Source organism: Pan troglodytes, chromosome 10 (assembly GCF_028858775.2).
Source record: "Pan troglodytes isolate AG18354 chromosome 10, NHGRI_mPanTro3-v2.0_pri, whole genome shotgun sequence".
Classification (NCBI taxonomy): domain Eukaryota; kingdom Metazoa; phylum Chordata; class Mammalia; order Primates; family Hominidae; genus Pan; species Pan troglodytes.
In genome coordinates, this window is record NC_072408.2 from 128,398,491 (window position 1) to 128,415,249 (window position 16,759).

Genomic DNA, 16,759 nt, shown 5'->3' on the forward strand with positions numbered 1-16,759 from the left:
AGGTTGAGGTGGGAGAATCACTTGAGACCAGGAGGTTGAGGTGGCAGTGAGCTGTAATTACACAACTGGACTCCAGCCTCAGCAACAGAGCAGAACCCCCCACAACAAAGAGTATACTGTCTAGGTCCCAATCAGTGCAACAAAACAAGGAAATATATTAAAAGAGGTCAGGTACTGTGGCTCACGCCTGTAATCTCAGCACTTTGGGAGGCTGAAGCGGGTGGATCACGAGGTCAGGAGATCGAGACCATCCCGGCTAAGATGGTGAAACCCCGTCTCTACTAAAAATACAAAAAAATTAGCCGGGCGTGGTGGCGGGCGCCTGAAGTCCCAGCTACTTGGGAGGCTGAGGCAGGAAAATGGCGTGAACCCGGGAGGCGGAGCTTGCAGTGAGCCGAGATGGCGCCACTGCACTTCAGCCTGGGCCACAGAGCGAGAATCCATCTCAACAAAAATAAATAAATAAAATAAAATAAATAAAAGGCATAAAGACTGGAAAGAAGAAACAAAACTGCTATTGTTAATAGATGGTATAATTGCTTAACTTAAAATAACAAACCCCAAAAATCAAATACCTAGGAATAAACCTAAGAAGATATGCAAGTCTTCTACAAAAACCCTACAAATCAACGGAACAATATGCGATGTTCACTGAATAGAAAACTCCGTATAATAAAAACTTCCCGTTGATCCACAAAGTCAACAAGATTCCAATCAAAATTACAGCCACCTTTAAAGAAATATGGACAAGGTGATTTTAAGATTCATATGGAAACACAAAGGGTCACAAGACAAGGCAATCTTTTTCTTTTCTCTTTTCTTTTTCTTATTTTTTTGAGACAGGATCCCTCTCTGTCACCCAGGCTTGAGTACAGTGGCACGATCTCGGCTCACTGCAGCCTCCGCCTCTGGGGTTCAAGCAATTCTCCTGCCTCAGCTGGATAGGAGAGTAGCTGGGATTGCAGGCGTGCACCACCACACCCAGCTGATTTTTGTATTTTTTTCTAAAGAGGGGTTTCATCATGTTGCCTAGGCTGGTCTCAAACTCCTAGACTCAAGTGATCCTCCCTCCTAGGTCTCCGAAAGTGCTGGTATTACAGGCTTAAGCCACCACGCCCGGCCTGAAAAGGAAATCTTGGAAAAGAACAAAGCTGAAGAACTTATCACATACTGAGTCCTATCATAAAGCTAGTTAAGACAGTGTGGCACTGGCTTCATAATAGACACACCAGCGAGGAACTGACCCACACTAATGGAGTCACCTCATTTATGACAAAACAAGATTTCATTGCCAATGGGGAAAGGACTTTTTTTTTTTTTAAGACAGAGTTTCATTCTTGTTGCCCAGGCTGGAATGCAATGGCACGATCTCAGCAGACTGCAACTTCCACCTCCTGGGTTCAAGCAATTCTCCTGCCTCAGCCTTCCCGAGTAGCTAGGATTACAGGCATGTGCCACCACGCCCAGCTAATTTTCTATTTTTAGTAAAGACGGAGTTTCTCCATGTTACTCAGGCTGGTCTCGAACTTCCAACCTCAGCTGATCTGCCCACCTTGGCCTCCCAAAGTGCTAGAATTAACACGCGCGGGCCACCACGCCTGGCCAAGAGGATTTTTTTTTCTTTTTTCTGAGATGGAGTCTCGTTCTGTTGCCCAGGCTGGAGTGCAGTGGTGCAATCTTGGCTCACTGCAACCTCCGCCCCACCGGGTTCAAGCAATTCTCCTGCCCCAGCCTCCTGAGTAGCTGGGATTACAGGCACCTGCCACCACACCCGGCTTATTTTTTGTATTTTTAGTAGAGACGGGGTTTCACCATGTTGGCCAGGCTGGTCTCGAACTCCTGACCTGAGGTGATCCACCCATCTTGGCCTCCCAAAGTGCTGGGATTACAGGTGTGAGCCACCGTGCCCGGCCCAGGATTTTTTTTTTTTTTTAAATAATAATAACAGTGCTGGGTCAACTGGACATCCATATGGGAAAAAAGGGGAGACCTTGACCTCATCTTCCACCAAACAGAAAAATCTATTCCAGATGAACTATAGATCAAAATATAATCGTTCAAACAATAAGGGCTTTTTGAGAAAAACGTGAAAATCTTCATGACCTTAGAGCAGGCAAAATTTTCTTAAGCCAGATACAAAAAGAATTAATGCAACAAGCAGAGCTAAATAGTCTGTGTTAAAATTAAGAACTTCTAGGCCAGGCGTGGTGGCTCACACCTGTAATCCCAACACTGGGAGGCTGAGGCGGGAGGATTACAAGGTCAGGAGTTCAAGACCAGCCTGGCCAACATGGTGAAACTCCGTCTCTACTCAAAATACAAAAATTGGCTGGGTGCAGTGGCTCACGCCTGTAATCCCAGCACTCTGGGAAGCTGAGGCAGGCAGATCACCTGAGGCCAGGAGTTCGAGACCATCCTGGCCAATATGGTAAAACCCTGTCTCTACTAAAAATATAAAAATGAGCTGGGCATGGTGGCGGGTGCCTGTAATTCCAGCTACTCGGGAGGCTGAGGCAGGAGAATCGCTTGAACGGGGAGGCGGAGGTTGCAGTGAGCCCAGATCGCGCCAATACACTCCAGCCTGGGCGACGAGTGAAATTCTGTCTCAAAAATAAATAAATAAATAAAAATTAGCCGGGCATGGTGGCCGGCACCTGTAATCCCAGCTATTCAGGAGGATGAGGCAGGAGAATCGCTTGAATCCAGGAGGCAGAGGTTGCAGTGAGCCAAGATCATGCCACTGCACTCCAACCTGGGCTACAGAGCAAGACTCTGTCCTGAAACAAACAAACAAACAAAACAAACCTTCTGCTCATTCAAAGACACCTTTTTAGGGATGTGAAAAGACAAGCCACAAAGTGGGAGTTTTTTTTTTCTTTTTTTTGAGATGGAGTCTTGTTCTGTCACCCAGGCTGGAGGGCAGTGGCGCAATCTCAGCTCACTGCAACCTCCGCCTCCCAGGTTCAGGTGATTCTCCTGCCTCAGCCTCCTGAGTAGCTGGGATTACAGGTGTGAGCCACCACACCCTGCCTCTCAGTTTTGTATTTTTAGTAGAGACGAGGTTTTACCATGTTGGCCAGGCTGGTCTCAAACTCCTGACCTCTGTGGTAATCCACCCACCTCAGCCTCCCAAAGTGCTGGGATTACTGGCATGAGCCACCGCCCCCCACCTGGGAATATATATATATCTGACAAAAGACTCACATCCAGAATATATAAAAAAGTCTTATAGTCTGAATTGTGTCTACCTATAAGATGTATATATTAATATGCTGAAGTCCTCACCCCCAGCACCTCAGAATGTAACCATATTTGGAGATAGGGTCTTTAAAAATGTAATTAAGTGAAAATGACATCTTTAGGGTGAGCCCTCATCTAATATGACTGGTGTCCTTATAAGAAGAGTTTAGGGGCTGGGCACTGTGGCTCACGCATGCAATTGCAGCACTTCGCGATGGCGAGGCGGGAGGATCACTTGAGCCCAGGAGTCTGAGAACAGCCTGGGCAGCAAAGCAAGACCCGTCTCTACAAAAAAGAATAGTTTAGGACAGACATGCAAAGGGAAAACCACATGAGGGCAGGGAGAAGACAGCCAACTACAAGCCAAGAAGAGAGATCTTCAAATAAACCACAGCTGCTGCCACTTTGATCTCGGATTCCTTGCCTCCAGAATTGTCAGAAAATACATTTCTTTTTTTTTTTTTTTTTGAGACGGAGTCTCACTCTCTCACCCAAGCTGGAATATAGTGGTGCAATCTCGGCTCACTGTAACCTCCACCTCCCGGGTTCAAGCCATTCTCCGGGTTCAAGCAATTCTCCTGCCTCAGCCTCAGGAGTAGCTGGGATTACAGCTGTGCACCACCAAGCCCGGCTAATTTTTGTATTTTTAGTAGACACTGAGTTTCACCATGTTGGCCAGGCTGATCTAGAACTTCTGACCTTAGGTGATCCGCCCACCTCAGCCTCCCAAAGTGCTGGGATTATAGGCGTGAGCCACTGCGCCCAGCCTAAGAAAATAAATTGTTGTTGAAGCCCCCATCTGTGGTACTTTCTTACAGCAGCCCAAGCAAACGAATACACCTGACAATTAATAAGAGCCAACCCTTTGAAATAATGGAGAAAAGACCCGATGAGACATTTCAGAAAATATCCAACCACGAAACAAAGGCCAGGTGCAGTGGCTCGCACCTGTAACCCCAGCACTTTGGGAGGTCGAAGCAGGAGAATTGCTTGGGCTCAGAAATTTGAGACTAGCCTGGGCAACATGGTGAAATCTCATCTCTACGAAAAATATAAAAGCGTGGTGGCGGGCGCCTCTAATCCCAGCTACTCAGGAGGCTGAGGCAGGAGAAACGCTTGAACCCAGGAGGCAGAGGTTGCAGTGAGCCAAGATGGTGCCACTGCACTTCAGCCTGGGCAACAAGAGCGAAACTCCATCTCAAAAAAACAAACAAACAAAATCACACACACATACACACAAAAAAAGAAAAGAAATCTACAACTACACACAACAAACAATATGGACGAATTGTACATACACAAAGCTGAGCAAAAGAAGCCAAAAACTAAAGAAGACATCCTCCACGATTTCACTGGCATAAAATGTGACAACAGGCGAAACTCATCCAAGGGGCTAGAAGTCAGGTTCACTAGCAGTGGAGGGCGGAGACTACGTGGGCAGACGCAGGGGATTCTGGGTACTGGTTACCCTGATGTGTTCAGTTTCTTAAAATTAATCGAGCTACGTGGTTACCATATGTGCACTTTCCTGCATGTATATTATACTTCAATGAATGGGTTTTTTTTAAGGGTACAGTGTTACAGAAATGGAAACTGCTTTTTTGTAAAAAAAAATAAAAAAATTGAAAAAAAAAAGGCTTGGAGCTGGGAACAGACTGCTGATGGAGAAAAGCCCAATTTTAGGACATTAGAGAAGAGTCTGCAGCCCCGAGTTGTGGCCTGAACACCTGGTAGTGCACAAATCCCTTTCTCAAACGGCCACATCCCGTGGTGCAGTGCCCAGGGCAAGGTAAGACACTGGAAGACAGAGGCTGCAAGACACAGGCTGCGACCCCGCAATGACTGGGAGGGCTGGCCCAGCCTTCCCCACACACTGCCCTCCAAAGCAGACTCTCACGTCTGTTAGGGCTGTGTTTATGTCACCCAGCAACCCTGGAGAATCACTGCTTCCCCACTTTCAGTCCACGTGGTTCTGCTGGGCTGACCCCAGCCAGCAACTCCAGTCTGGCTGAAGGCTGTGCTAAGACTGTCAGAGCCAATCCAGAGGCATTTAAGGGAATGACTGAGGTTTTGGGAAGGACCCTGAGCTGGCAGGATAGACGCCTGAAGCTGCTGTGGGCCCCTTCTTCACTCACCCTCCCTACCCTCCCATGGGGAGAAGCCTGCCAAGAATGAAGCAGAAAGAGGGAGTCGAAGTGGGAAGCAGAAAGGAGAAACAGACTCAATTTCTCAAGATCATTTTGGAGCATCCAGACATAGATGTCCCCGGAGGTTACATGCTGAACTTACGACCTAAGTCTATGAATTTCCTTTTGCTTAGGACAGCTAGAGTTACATTTGTCCCTTAGGTCACTTATAACAAATGTGCCCTATCACCACTCTCTGGAAGCCTGTGTGCAGCTCAGAGACCGAAATGGGCATAATAATTCCCCAGGCCAACTGCAGTCAGCGGCCTCCCTCAGAGTTCAGAGCAGCTGTCCCTCTGCAAAGCACTTGAACATTCATCGCTCCATTTGATCATCACAGAAATACCAAGGGAGAGGGGGCTGGATGACTGTTCCTGCTTTCTTTTTTCTTTTCTTTCTTTCTTTCTTTTTTTTTTTTTTTGAGACAGGATCTCGCTCTGTTGCCCTGACAGAGTGGAGTGGAGTGCAGTGGCATGATCTTGGCTCACTACAGCCTCAAACTCCTAGGCTCAAGTGATCTGTCCCACCTCAGCCTCCTGAGGAGCTGGGACTACCGAGGCATGCCACCAAGCCCAGCTAATTTTTGTGTTTTGGGTTTTTTGGGTTTTTTTTGTTTTGTTTTGTTTTGTTTGAGACAGAGTATTGCTCTTGTTGCCCAGGCTGGAGTGCAATGGCCAATCTCTGCTCACTGCAACCTCTGCCTCCAGGGTTCAGGCAATTCTCCTGCCTCAGCCCCCCAAGTAGCTGGGATTACAGGTGCCCGCCACCATGACCGGCTGATTTTTTTGTATTTTTAGTAGGGACAGGGTTTCACCATGTTGACCAGGCTGGTCTCAAACTCCTGACCTCAGGTGATCCACCTGCCTCAGCCTCCGAAAGTGCTGGGATTACAAGCGTGAGCCACTGCGCCTGGCCATTTTTGTGTTTTTTGTAGAGATGAGGTTTTGCCATGCTCCCCAGGCTGGTCTTGAACTCCTGGCCTCAATCGATCCTCCTACCTTGGCCTCCCAAAGTGCTGGAACTAGCAGGTGTGAGCCACCGCACCCAGCCTGCATATCTTTAACATGCTTTTGGGTCAATTATTCTGGCTGGATCATCTGACACATCTGACACACTGGCCGGCTGCTTTCATCCTCCACACAGACACACCAGAGTTGGCTTCTATAAAACTTCAATCAAATGACCTCACTGCATAGCCACTAGCATGGCTATCGTCAAAGAGACAGACAATAACAAGTGTTAACAAGGATGTAGGGAAACCAGAACCCCTACACACTGCTTATGGGAGTGTAAAATGACACAGCTGCTTTGGTAAACAGTCTGGCAGTTCCTCAGTAAGTTAAACACAGTTACCACATGATCCAGCAATTCCACTCCTAAAGATATACCCAAGATAAGTGAAGATGCATGTTCAACAAAAACCTGTATGTGAATATTTTTAGCAACATTATTCATAACAGCCAAAAAGTAGAAACAACCAAAATGTCCATCAACAAATGTGGTCCAAAAACAAATGTTTTTGGATAAACAAAATGTAGTCTATCCATACAATGGAATATTATTCAGCCAAGAAAGAGAGTGAAGTACTGCCTCATGCTGCAACATGGATTGCCTTGAGAACATGACACCAAGTGAAAGGAGCCAGACACAAAGGATCGTGTGTTCTATGATTCCACTTGAATGAAATGTCCAGAATCAGCAACTTCATAGAGACACAAGGCAGATTAGCAGTCATGCTAATCTAACAGCGATGGGGGAATTGATACAGTGTTTCTTTTGGGGATGATAGAAATATTCTGGAATTTAGTGGGGATGGTTATACAGCATTGTGAATATATTAAAACCAATGACTTGTGCCTTTTCTTTTTTTGGGAAAGAGTCTCACTCTGTCACCCAGGCTGGAGTGCAGTGGTGCAATCTCGGCTCACTGCAACCTCTGCCTCCCAGGTTCTAGCGATTCTTTTGCCTCAGTCTCCTGAGTAGCTGGGATTACAGGAATGTGCCACCACACGTGGTGAATTTTTGTATTTTTAGCAGAGACGGGGTTTCATCATGTTGGCCAGGCTGGTCTTGACTTGAGGTCAGGACCTCAAGTGATCTGCTCACCTCAACTTCCCAAAGCGCTGGGATTACAGGCGTGAGCCACCGCGCCCAACCAACTTCTACATTTTAAAATGGTTAAGTGGCAACTTTTATAGTATGTGAATATTATCTCAATTTTTTTTTTTGAGACAGTGTCTCACTGTGTCGCCTGGGCTGGAGTGCAGTGGCGCAATCTTGGCTCACTACAACCTCTGCCTCCTGGGTTCAAGAGATTCTCCTGCCTCAGCCTCCCGAGTAGCTGGGATTACAGCCGCCCGCCACTACACCCAGCTAATTTTTTGTATTTTTTAGTGGAGACGGAGTTTCACCATGTTGGCCAGGCTGGTCTCAAACTCCTGACCTTGTGATTCGCCCGCGTCGGCCTCCCAAAGTGCTGGGATTACAGGCATAAGCCACGGCGCCCAGCCACTCATCTCAATTTTTTAAATGTGGCCAGGTGCATGGTTCAAGACCAGCCTGGGCAATGTAGTAGCAAGACCCCATCTCTACAAAAATAAGTAAATAACTAACTGGGTGTGGTGGTACACGGCTGTGGTCCCAGCTATTCTCGAGGCTAAGGTGGGAGGATCGCTTAGGCCCAGGAGTTGCAGGCTGTAGTGAGTCATAATCACGCCGCTGCACTCTAGCTTGGACAAAAGCACGAGACTGGTCTCTAAAACATATAAATAAAATTAAATAAAAATGTTTCAAACCCAACCCAAGAAAATAATCAGATCACAGAGATACTCCCTTCACCCCACTTTAAAGCTCCCCAGTGGCTTCCCAACACACTAGAAGTCAAACCCAAATTCCCTACAGGAACCTGGGAGGCCCTCACATCCCAGCTCCGTGGCCTCTGCCACCTCTTCTGCCACTTTCTCACTCACTCACTCACTCACTCAGTTCCGCACTCCAAGTTTATCCCCCGACTTCCCTTGTGCCCTTGCTCTTCCCTCAACCTAGAATGTCTTTTCCCACAGCTGATTCTCATCAGTCAGGTCTCTGTTCAAATGCCCCCCTTCATCCCAGAGAGGGCCTCCCTAACCACCCTGTCTAAAATGAAGCCCCACCACGTGCCATGCCATTATTCTGTTTATTTTTACATAGCCCTGTCACCATCAGAAAAGACATTTCATTTTATGATTATTATTTATTTTAGAGATAGGTCTTGCTCTGTTGCCCAGGCTGGAGTGAAGTGATGCAATCATGGCCTGCGGGCGTGAACTCCTGGGCTCAAGTGAGCCTCCCGTCACAGCCTCCCAAGTAGCTACAACTACAGACACACACCACCACACCTGGATAAATTTTTTTTTTTTTTTGAGTTGGAGTCTTGCTCCGTCACCCAGGCTGGAGTGCAGTGGCACGATCTCGGCTCACCACAACCTCTGCCTCCTGGGTTCAAGCTATTCTCCTGCCTCAGCCTCCCAAGTAGCTGGGACTACAGGCGCCTGCCACTACGCCCGGCTAATTTTTGTATTTTCAGTAGAGACGGGGTTTCACCATGTTGGCCAGGCTGGTCTCGAAATCTTGACCTCGTGATCCTCCCGCCTCAGCCTCCCAAAGTGCTGAGATTACAGGTTTGAGCCACTGTGCCCGGCCTAATTTTTTTTTTTTTAGAGATGGGGTCTCACTATGTTGCCCAGGCTGGTCTCAAACTCCTGGCCTCAAGCAATCCTCCCGCCTCAGCCTCCCAAAGTGCTAGGATTACAGGTATGAGCCACCGTGCTCAGCCAGATATATCATTGTAAATACTGTTTACTTTTTTTTTTTTGAGACAGAGTCTTACTCTGTTACCTAGGCTGGAGTGCAGTGGCACGATCTCAGCTGGCTGCAGCCTCTGCCTCCTGGACTGAAGTGATCCTCTCACCTCGGCCTCCAGAGTAGCTGGGACTACAGGTATGCACCACCACGCCCAGCTAATTTTTTGTAGAGAGAGGGTTTCACCATGTTGCCCAGTCTGATCTCAAATTCTTGGGCTCAAGCGATCTGCCTGTCTCAGCCTTCCAAAGTGCTGGGATTACAGGTGTGAGCCACCACCCTCGGCCTACTGTTTACTTCTTTTTTTTTTTTTTTTGAGACGGAGTCTCGCTCTGTCGCCCAGGCTGGAGTGCAGTGGCGCCATCTCTGCTCACAGCAAGCTCCGCCGCCTCCCAGGTTCACACCATTCTCCTGCCTCAGCCTCCCGAGTAGCTGGGACCACAGGCGCCCGCCACCACGCCTGGCTAATTTTTTGTATTTTTAGTAGAGACGGGGTTTCACTGTGTTAGCCAGGATGGTCTCGATCTCCTGACCTCATGATCCACCCACCTCGGCCTCCCAAAGTGCTGGGATTACAGGTGTGAGCCACTGCACCCGGCCACTGTTTACTTCTTGACTGCCTCTTGTACCCACCAAGAGGGCAGGGAACTTATCCATCTGTTTGCAACTCTGACCTTGCCCACCAAGTAGCTAAAAAGTGTTTTTCTGGAAAGAATAGATTGATTGAACAACTGCCTGTAAGATCTGAAATGCCACCTACTACTGGCCGAGCGTCGAGAATACTAAGTCATCAGCATTTGCTGATACTTAGTATGAGAATACTAAGTCATCATCATGTGCATTTGCTGAGCTCGCAGTTCCAAGCCCTGCCCCAGGCTTGTCTAGAACCCCAAGGAAGCAGGAGGAACAGCCCCTCCCCTCGAAAGCCTTAAAGTCTAAGAGGGATCATAAAGCACCCAGTGTTTACCCGGCAACCCACAAACAAATGCAGAAGAGAGATCTCAGATTGCATTGCTGACACCCAGGCTGGAGGCAGCGTCCAAATGGGCCTCATAAAACTGTGTACCGGCAAACGCCCTCTGATACAGCTTCTTAAGACTTTGCAACCCTACCTGTTCTCCAGAATGAAACGGTTGCAGCTCACACCTGCTCCTGCCTCCTCCCGTGGGGACTTTGTTTTCAGAGGCAGTTAAAAGTCTAAATGGGCAGGTGGTGACCACCTCTTCCCCCTTCCCTACTTCAGCATGTCTGAGCCACACACACGGCAAGCGACTTACCCACTAGGAGTTTGACGTCTCGGACTGTGAAATCAGGGTCAGGCATCCTGGGGAAAGAGGAGCACAGACCTTTGGTGAGAGGCCAGAAACAACAGAGCTAGACTCTACCCTGGGCCCGGGGGGAAGCCATTTTTCCAAGAGAGATCCTTTCCCCTCAGTTTGGGAACTCAAAATGAGAACATCCAGAGGGAGAGAAGTAGACCAGTTGATGCCTCCAGGGAGGGTCACCCCAGAACCACTGAGGCCCTTCCCTACCCCAAGAGGCAACTCAAACCTGAACCTCAGCAGAGGGTAGGACATCCACTGTCCACCCCATTTTTCCAGGGAAGCTGGAAGTGTGGGGTCAAAGGTAAGGGCCAGAGCTAGACATTCAAATGCCTGCTTTCTTTTAGGGTGGGTAGCCCTCTCTATGTCTCTTTCTCCCTCTAGAAAATACTCTCCATAAGGAGTTTTATGCAAAGTGGGACGGACCCCTTTAAGTTCAGAGGGAAAAAAAGACATGCATTGTACTAGTTCCAGGGATGTGGTAATATGGGCTACAATTCACTATTAATTAACAATGATGCCCAAGGTTTAAATCCTACTCATAGGAATGGACTCTTGAGCAAGTCTGGGAGCAGATGCTGGAGAGAGGCTGCCTGGGATGACACCCCAAGCCTCCTCCCCTGCCCCTGCCCAAGGGGCACAAACCTGTTCTTCCAGCCTGCCTCCCAGACCTCTCCCCCAACCTGGAGCTCTGACAGATCTCAGTGAATGAAAACAGACAGAGTGGAGGGGCAGGCTGCAGGGCAGGCAAAGAAAGGGGAGACATTGGCACCCCGGGAATCTGCATAAGAAACATGTATCTAGGTGCCCTGGGTCTGGGCTTAGAGGCTGGCTAGTCTCTTTGCAGCTCAGGCTCTGCCTCAGTCTCCTGATCTGGAGCAAGGGGAAGGAGGAGAGGTACAATTCTCTGTAGGAGGTCACTGAGTGTAACTGGGGTGGGTCAGGGAAAAAAGTCAACACTGCTTAATTACCCTATGTCCTCTCTCTGCCCAAAGTCCCTGCAAAAGACCAGTCTTTGGAGAGTGTTTCCCCTTTGTCAGGCCTTGAACAAGGAGATGCTGTTCCCAGATCGTGAAAAAAGATCCTTCTCAGTGATGAGAGGTGGGAAGAGGGTGGAAGAAATCCATCCCAAGCTATAAAGTATGTTAGGGAGGAAGACGGGGGAAGGAGCGATTAGTTTCAGCAACTTACTTAATTCCCAGTCCATCCTTTTCTCGAAATATCAGGGGAACCCTGAGAGCTTCTCTCTGTACGTACTCATAGTTGAAATCTGTTTGGATATTTGAATTAAAACAAGTTGGTTAAGTCACGAAGGAGCAAATGAACCGGGATCTGTTGGTTAGGGGAAGAAAACTGATGGACAAAGGGGCAGGGGGTCCAGGAGATGCAGGCACCAGCTGTACAGCAAAAGCTCCTTGGAAAATGATCGGGAAATGGATTAGGCAAAGCCCAAGAGAAGCCATGCCAACGATCAGCTCCTCTGCCTACTCAGTCAGTCATTCTAGGCATGCCCCACCGGTCCAAACTTGTCAATGAACAGCCCAAGGCCAGCGAGGGTTGGGGAGGAAGACTCAAAAGAGCCCCGCACAAAAAGAGTCCCAGCCATTGCTGAGAAAGAGGGATAGACAGAGACACGCATCCCAAGCTGCGCTCGGAAAGTAAAGGGACTGCAAAATTGAAGAATGCCACCTGGGAGGATCTGAAGGCCCAGAGAGGAGGCTGGGAGGAGGGCCCTCATTGTAGCTGAGCATCAGTGAAAATCTTATTGTAATATCCTGCATAGTGAAGGGGAGGGGGGAAAAGCCGGTTTCCCTGGAAACTGTGTATTTGGTGCCAAAATAACTAGGGAACTGGGCACAGCTTTGTTGTCTTAAGAGTGAAATTCTGCTGTAGCCATCACAGTCCTTGCTTCAGCTGGATAACCGGGAGGGAGGCTCTCCAGGGGAAGGCTGTGTAAAGGGGGCATAGCAAGACCCAAGGAAAATTCACAGGCTCGCTCTCTGTCTGGGGTTTTTCTAGGACAGTCCCCAAATCCTTACCCAAAGTCCTGGAGGATGAAGGAGGCCTCTAATTTCTTTCCTTCCCCAATTCTGAAACCAGTGAATCTGACCCAACCATACACCCCTGAATATGAAGGTGATGGGGCTTGAGATAAATTCTCACGTCCCCCAAATCCTCAGGTAACTAAAGTAATCCGCAAGGTAAGAAGGCCTCTCCGACCGTCAGAAGGGAGACAGAAGAGGCCTCAGGCCACTGAAGCTGCTAGCCCAGGGAAACAGTTCACAGGGCAGCCTTGGGGGAGGAGGAGGCCAAGACAACTCCCCTCCGAAGAGAGACAGAGAACAAAACCCAAAGCCGGGGAAAGCCCTGACCTCAGCAGCTCAGATCCCCAGGGGCTCACAGTGAATGGGGATTCCTAAAGATTTAAAGGAAGAGAAGTTTAAGAAGCTTCTATTTTGAATCCAGGCTAAGGGCTCCTGTTTCTAAGCTCCTCCCTCAAGTTTTGGGGCCAGATCTGAATTAAAGAGCAAAGCCCTGGGCCCTCCCCTTTGAAAGAAGCCGGGACAGCAGATCTAAGGATACACTTTAGCTCTCCCTGGCTGGAATACCGGCCCTCTAGACCCACCCACCCTAGGCACCCCATCCCCCAGGGTCAGCTTCAACTTCCTCAAATCAGCCTGAGAAAAAGCTCTGAAATCCTGGGCTGAGAATTCCTCCCAAATGACTAGGAAGAGTTTGCATATTGTTTGCACATAGGATCCGCCAAACGACTCAACTCAGTAAAAATGGGGGAAGAAAGGAGAGGAATTAAAATTCCACTTATGCAGAGAAAATTTAAATCAGCTGGGACTAGCACCCTGCTCTAGGACCAGGCAGGCTGGGAGAAATTTATTCTTCCCTCCCCCAACAAATACCCCTCACCACCGGAGCCCAGCGCTCCAGGAGGCGATGGGCACAAAAGAGAAATCGCAAAACTGCAAAGCTGGGAGTCTCTTCTCAGAGCTAACCCCACAGCCACAGCCACTCAACCGGAACCTGGAGGAGGGAAGGAGGCACTCCAGGTTATCAGCTCACTGAGGGATGGAAGGGTTTTCCAAGGGGCGTGGGGGGAACAAAATAGAAACTTTGTAACTTAAAGGAAATTGAAATATCTGAAAGGGAAAAGGAGTGAAGGGCCTGGGAAGGCTAGGTAGGGCATGTTCAAAACCCCAATCCCGCAGGCAACACTAGGTTCCTCAACCAGGAGCCACACTGGCTGCAGGCTGGGAAGGCCAGGGCTCTGGAGGCCTCAGAGGCAACCCAGGGCGTCACCTTAACATCTGGAGGGTGACCCCCACCACCCTCCTAGTAGGAGAGCCAGGGAGAAACTCAGGCCGTGAAGGTCTCCAAAACCCTGGAGGCGTCCCCAGATTCCGCTCTCAATTGGGTGGGCCCACAAGGAACAGAGCTCCCCAAGTCTCAGGCCTGGGAGGAGACCCATTTCCTCACTTCAAACTGCCAGGGGACAGGGATCTCCCCCAGAAGCCTGAAGGGAAGTCACCCCCTGACCCCAATTCTTGGCTTCTACCTGTCAAGGCTGTAGCGCTTGACAGCTCCGGCCCAGGTAGGGGTTCAGGTCAACAGCTTCCGGGCTCATGGGGTCCCTGATCCAATCTGGCAGAGCCCATGGGGGAATGCGGCTCTGCGGACCCCAGGCCTAAGGGGGCATCGTCCCAAACACCCGACGCGCCCCCATCACCAGTTCCTCACTGGCAGGCCCCAAGCGGGAACGGGATTGGGAAGGCTTCGGGCCTGGGGGGCCTTACCCCGATGCCCCAGGGGCGCCCTGAACCCAGTTCCAGCCAGGCGGCGGCACCTCAGGCAGCGCAGGGAGCGCGACCGGCTCGGGGAGGGGGAGGACGCGGCGCTCCCGCCCTCCCTCGGTCCGCCTGTCCATCTCCAGGTCCCTCTGTCCGCCGGCCCCCTGGCTCTGCCCACCCTGGGGCTGGTGGTGGGCGCGGGCCGGGCCTAGGCCCATGCCCGGCCCCCCTTACTGCCTGCCCTCCTCCCTCACCACCCCACCCCACCCCCCCAGTGCTCGGCCTCGTTTCGTCACCGGATCCCCTGGAATGGGGGACGCGGGCGCGAAATACGAACCCAGCCACCGGCAGCTCCCTCCCCACGTGCGCTCGGCCCGCAGCGCAGAGGGCGGCCCGGGGAGGGGGCGCCTCACCTTTGCCCTCCATGGCGTGCACGAAGTCCCCCTGGTACAGCTGGCTGCGAAGCTTCTCCTCCAGGCTGAAGCCGCGGACGCTGACGATCTCCTCCACGTCCGACAAGTCCTCGTTCTCGTCGTATCGCTGGCGGTCAATCGGGCGCTGCGAGGACCCAAACCAGAGAGCCCGGGACATTATTGTGGGGGCTGGAGGTCGCCTCTCAACCTGGGCCCAGCACTAACAGGTGCAGCAGCCGAGCGCCCCCTGCACCCCACCATTGCAACCCAAGCAACTTTGCGCAATTGCCAAAGATGCTGAAAAGCAAGACAAGGAGAGGGGCCCGCACCCCGAGGGTCCAGCTGCGCTCTACGCGGGGTACTCCCCTCCGGTGTCTTCGGAAGCACTGAAGGGACATCTGGGGGCCCTCCCCTGCCCCCCGCCCCCGAAATGTGCTGGGCTTCGCCCACTCGGCCGGGAGCCTGGTTATGTAACCCGCGAAGGGGGCTCCGGACACGGGCTGGCGGGGCAAATGTAGGCCCCAGGAGGAGCCGCTGCGGCGCCCGGCTCGGCGGTAACAGCAGCCCCAGCGGCCGCGGCGGCAGAGCCGGGAAGCCGGAACCGGGGGCCGGCGGCATTTCTAAAGCTGGAGCCGCCCCCGAGCTACCGGGGAAGCTGGAAAGCTGAAATGGAAGGGCTGAGACCCCAGCCGCCCCCGCCGCCCGCCCGCCAGTGCAAGAAGAGGAGGTGGGGGGAGGAGGATCCGGGCTTGGAAGGGGGAGAGGCAGACGGCCCGCCACAAAGCTCGGATCGGAGACCCCAAAACGCACCAGCAGCTGCCTCATCTCCCCACAAGCGCGCGCGCACACTCACTTCCTAAGGAGACTCCCCCACCACTCCCCGCATCCCCCTGCCTCCTCCCTCCACCGCCCAGCGCCCGGCCCCTCAGCCCCCCAGATTCCGGGCGAACCCCGAGCCCGCTCAGCCCCCCTCCACGCCTTTCCCCGATACCACCTCCCCACTTAAGTGTCTGAGACTCTAAGCCTCACAAGGGGCTGGAGGAGTAAGCAGCTTGCTTCCTTTTGCATGCAATTTATTATATTTTTTTCCCGGTCCTCTTGCAAAATACAGAAAAGGAAAGAAAAGGCAGCGAGAAACAACCAAAAAAAAAAAAAAAAAAGATCTATCATATGCCAGATACAGATTTGGAAAAAAAAAAAAAAAAAAGCTACACACCAATCTTCTTCCAGAGTCTTTCTCTGCCTCCATTTTTTTAGGAGAGTTCACCAATTAATTGTCAACACTCCTGCCCCCTGCATTTTGGCCGAGGGGGGAAGGAGGGAAGACCAAAGAAAACAAACCAAAAAATAAATAAATAAAGCAAGCCAGAGCCGAGATCTACAAAGTTTTGCACCAACACTTAGGCAGATCCGTTTGCAAAGTCCTAGGAAACCATTTTCAGCAGTTGTGGGGGGGGGGGAGGCGTCGACGTCATAATCCCCGGAACGTAAACATTGTTGCCGATCGCGCTCGGAGCCCGCGGCCGGGCTAGTTGGGGGGGCTCTCGGCCCGGGCTTGGGGGGGTGGGGGCGGCGGCCCGAGGAGGTATGGGGCGGGGAGGGAGCCCGGGAGGCACCGGGCGCCGTTAGCGCCGTGGCATCGCTGTTTTGTTGTTGGGTCACGAGTGCGCCTCTGCACGCAGGCGCCGCCGCCGCCCGGGAGTTGTGTGCAGAGCTGACTTTTGGAGGGCCGAGTTGCAGGCGGCGGGCGCATCCCGGAGATGGCGGGGCAGGGAGGGAGGGAAGGAGGAGGGGGCGGGGAGGGAGGTGCAGATTTGCACGGCTGGCCTCAGCGGGAGGCGCGGAAATGCAAGCCGAGCATGCTGGCGTGAAAGCCCCCGGGGCCTGGAACCCCCAAAAACGACCCCCCACCTCCGTTCCTGCCCTCATTGCCCAGGGCTACCCCTCTTCCTCTTCTT

At 51.3% G+C, this 16,759-nt stretch overlaps 1 protein-coding gene across 24 annotated transcripts in view; it reads right to left on the reverse strand.

Moving 5' to 3' along the window:
* The window catches only part of KDM2B (lysine demethylase 2B), a 154,654-nt gene that overhangs the window by 136,389 nt on the left and 1,506 nt on the right, over positions 1-16,759 (reverse strand). For 7 of the 24 annotated variants that reach the window (XM_063785123.1, XM_063785120.1, XM_063785122.1 and 4 more), the window contains exons 1-4: positions 16,200-16,756; positions 14,802-14,946; positions 11,780-11,858; positions 10,544-10,590 (exon numbers count right to left, since the gene is read on the reverse strand). In XM_063785123.1, the coding sequence (XP_063641193.1) occupies positions 10,544-10,590; positions 11,780-11,858; positions 14,802-14,946; positions 16,200-16,730 (802 nt within the window). In that variant the 5' untranslated portion in view covers positions 16,731-16,756. Of the gene's footprint in view, positions 1-10,543; positions 10,591-11,779; positions 11,859-14,394; positions 14,478-14,801; positions 14,947-15,130; positions 15,430-15,611; positions 15,677-16,017; positions 16,757-16,759 lie in introns of those variants that run through there. The other 17 variants (XM_063785131.1, XM_063785139.1, XM_063785138.1 and 14 more) reach the window with 9 other exon arrangements.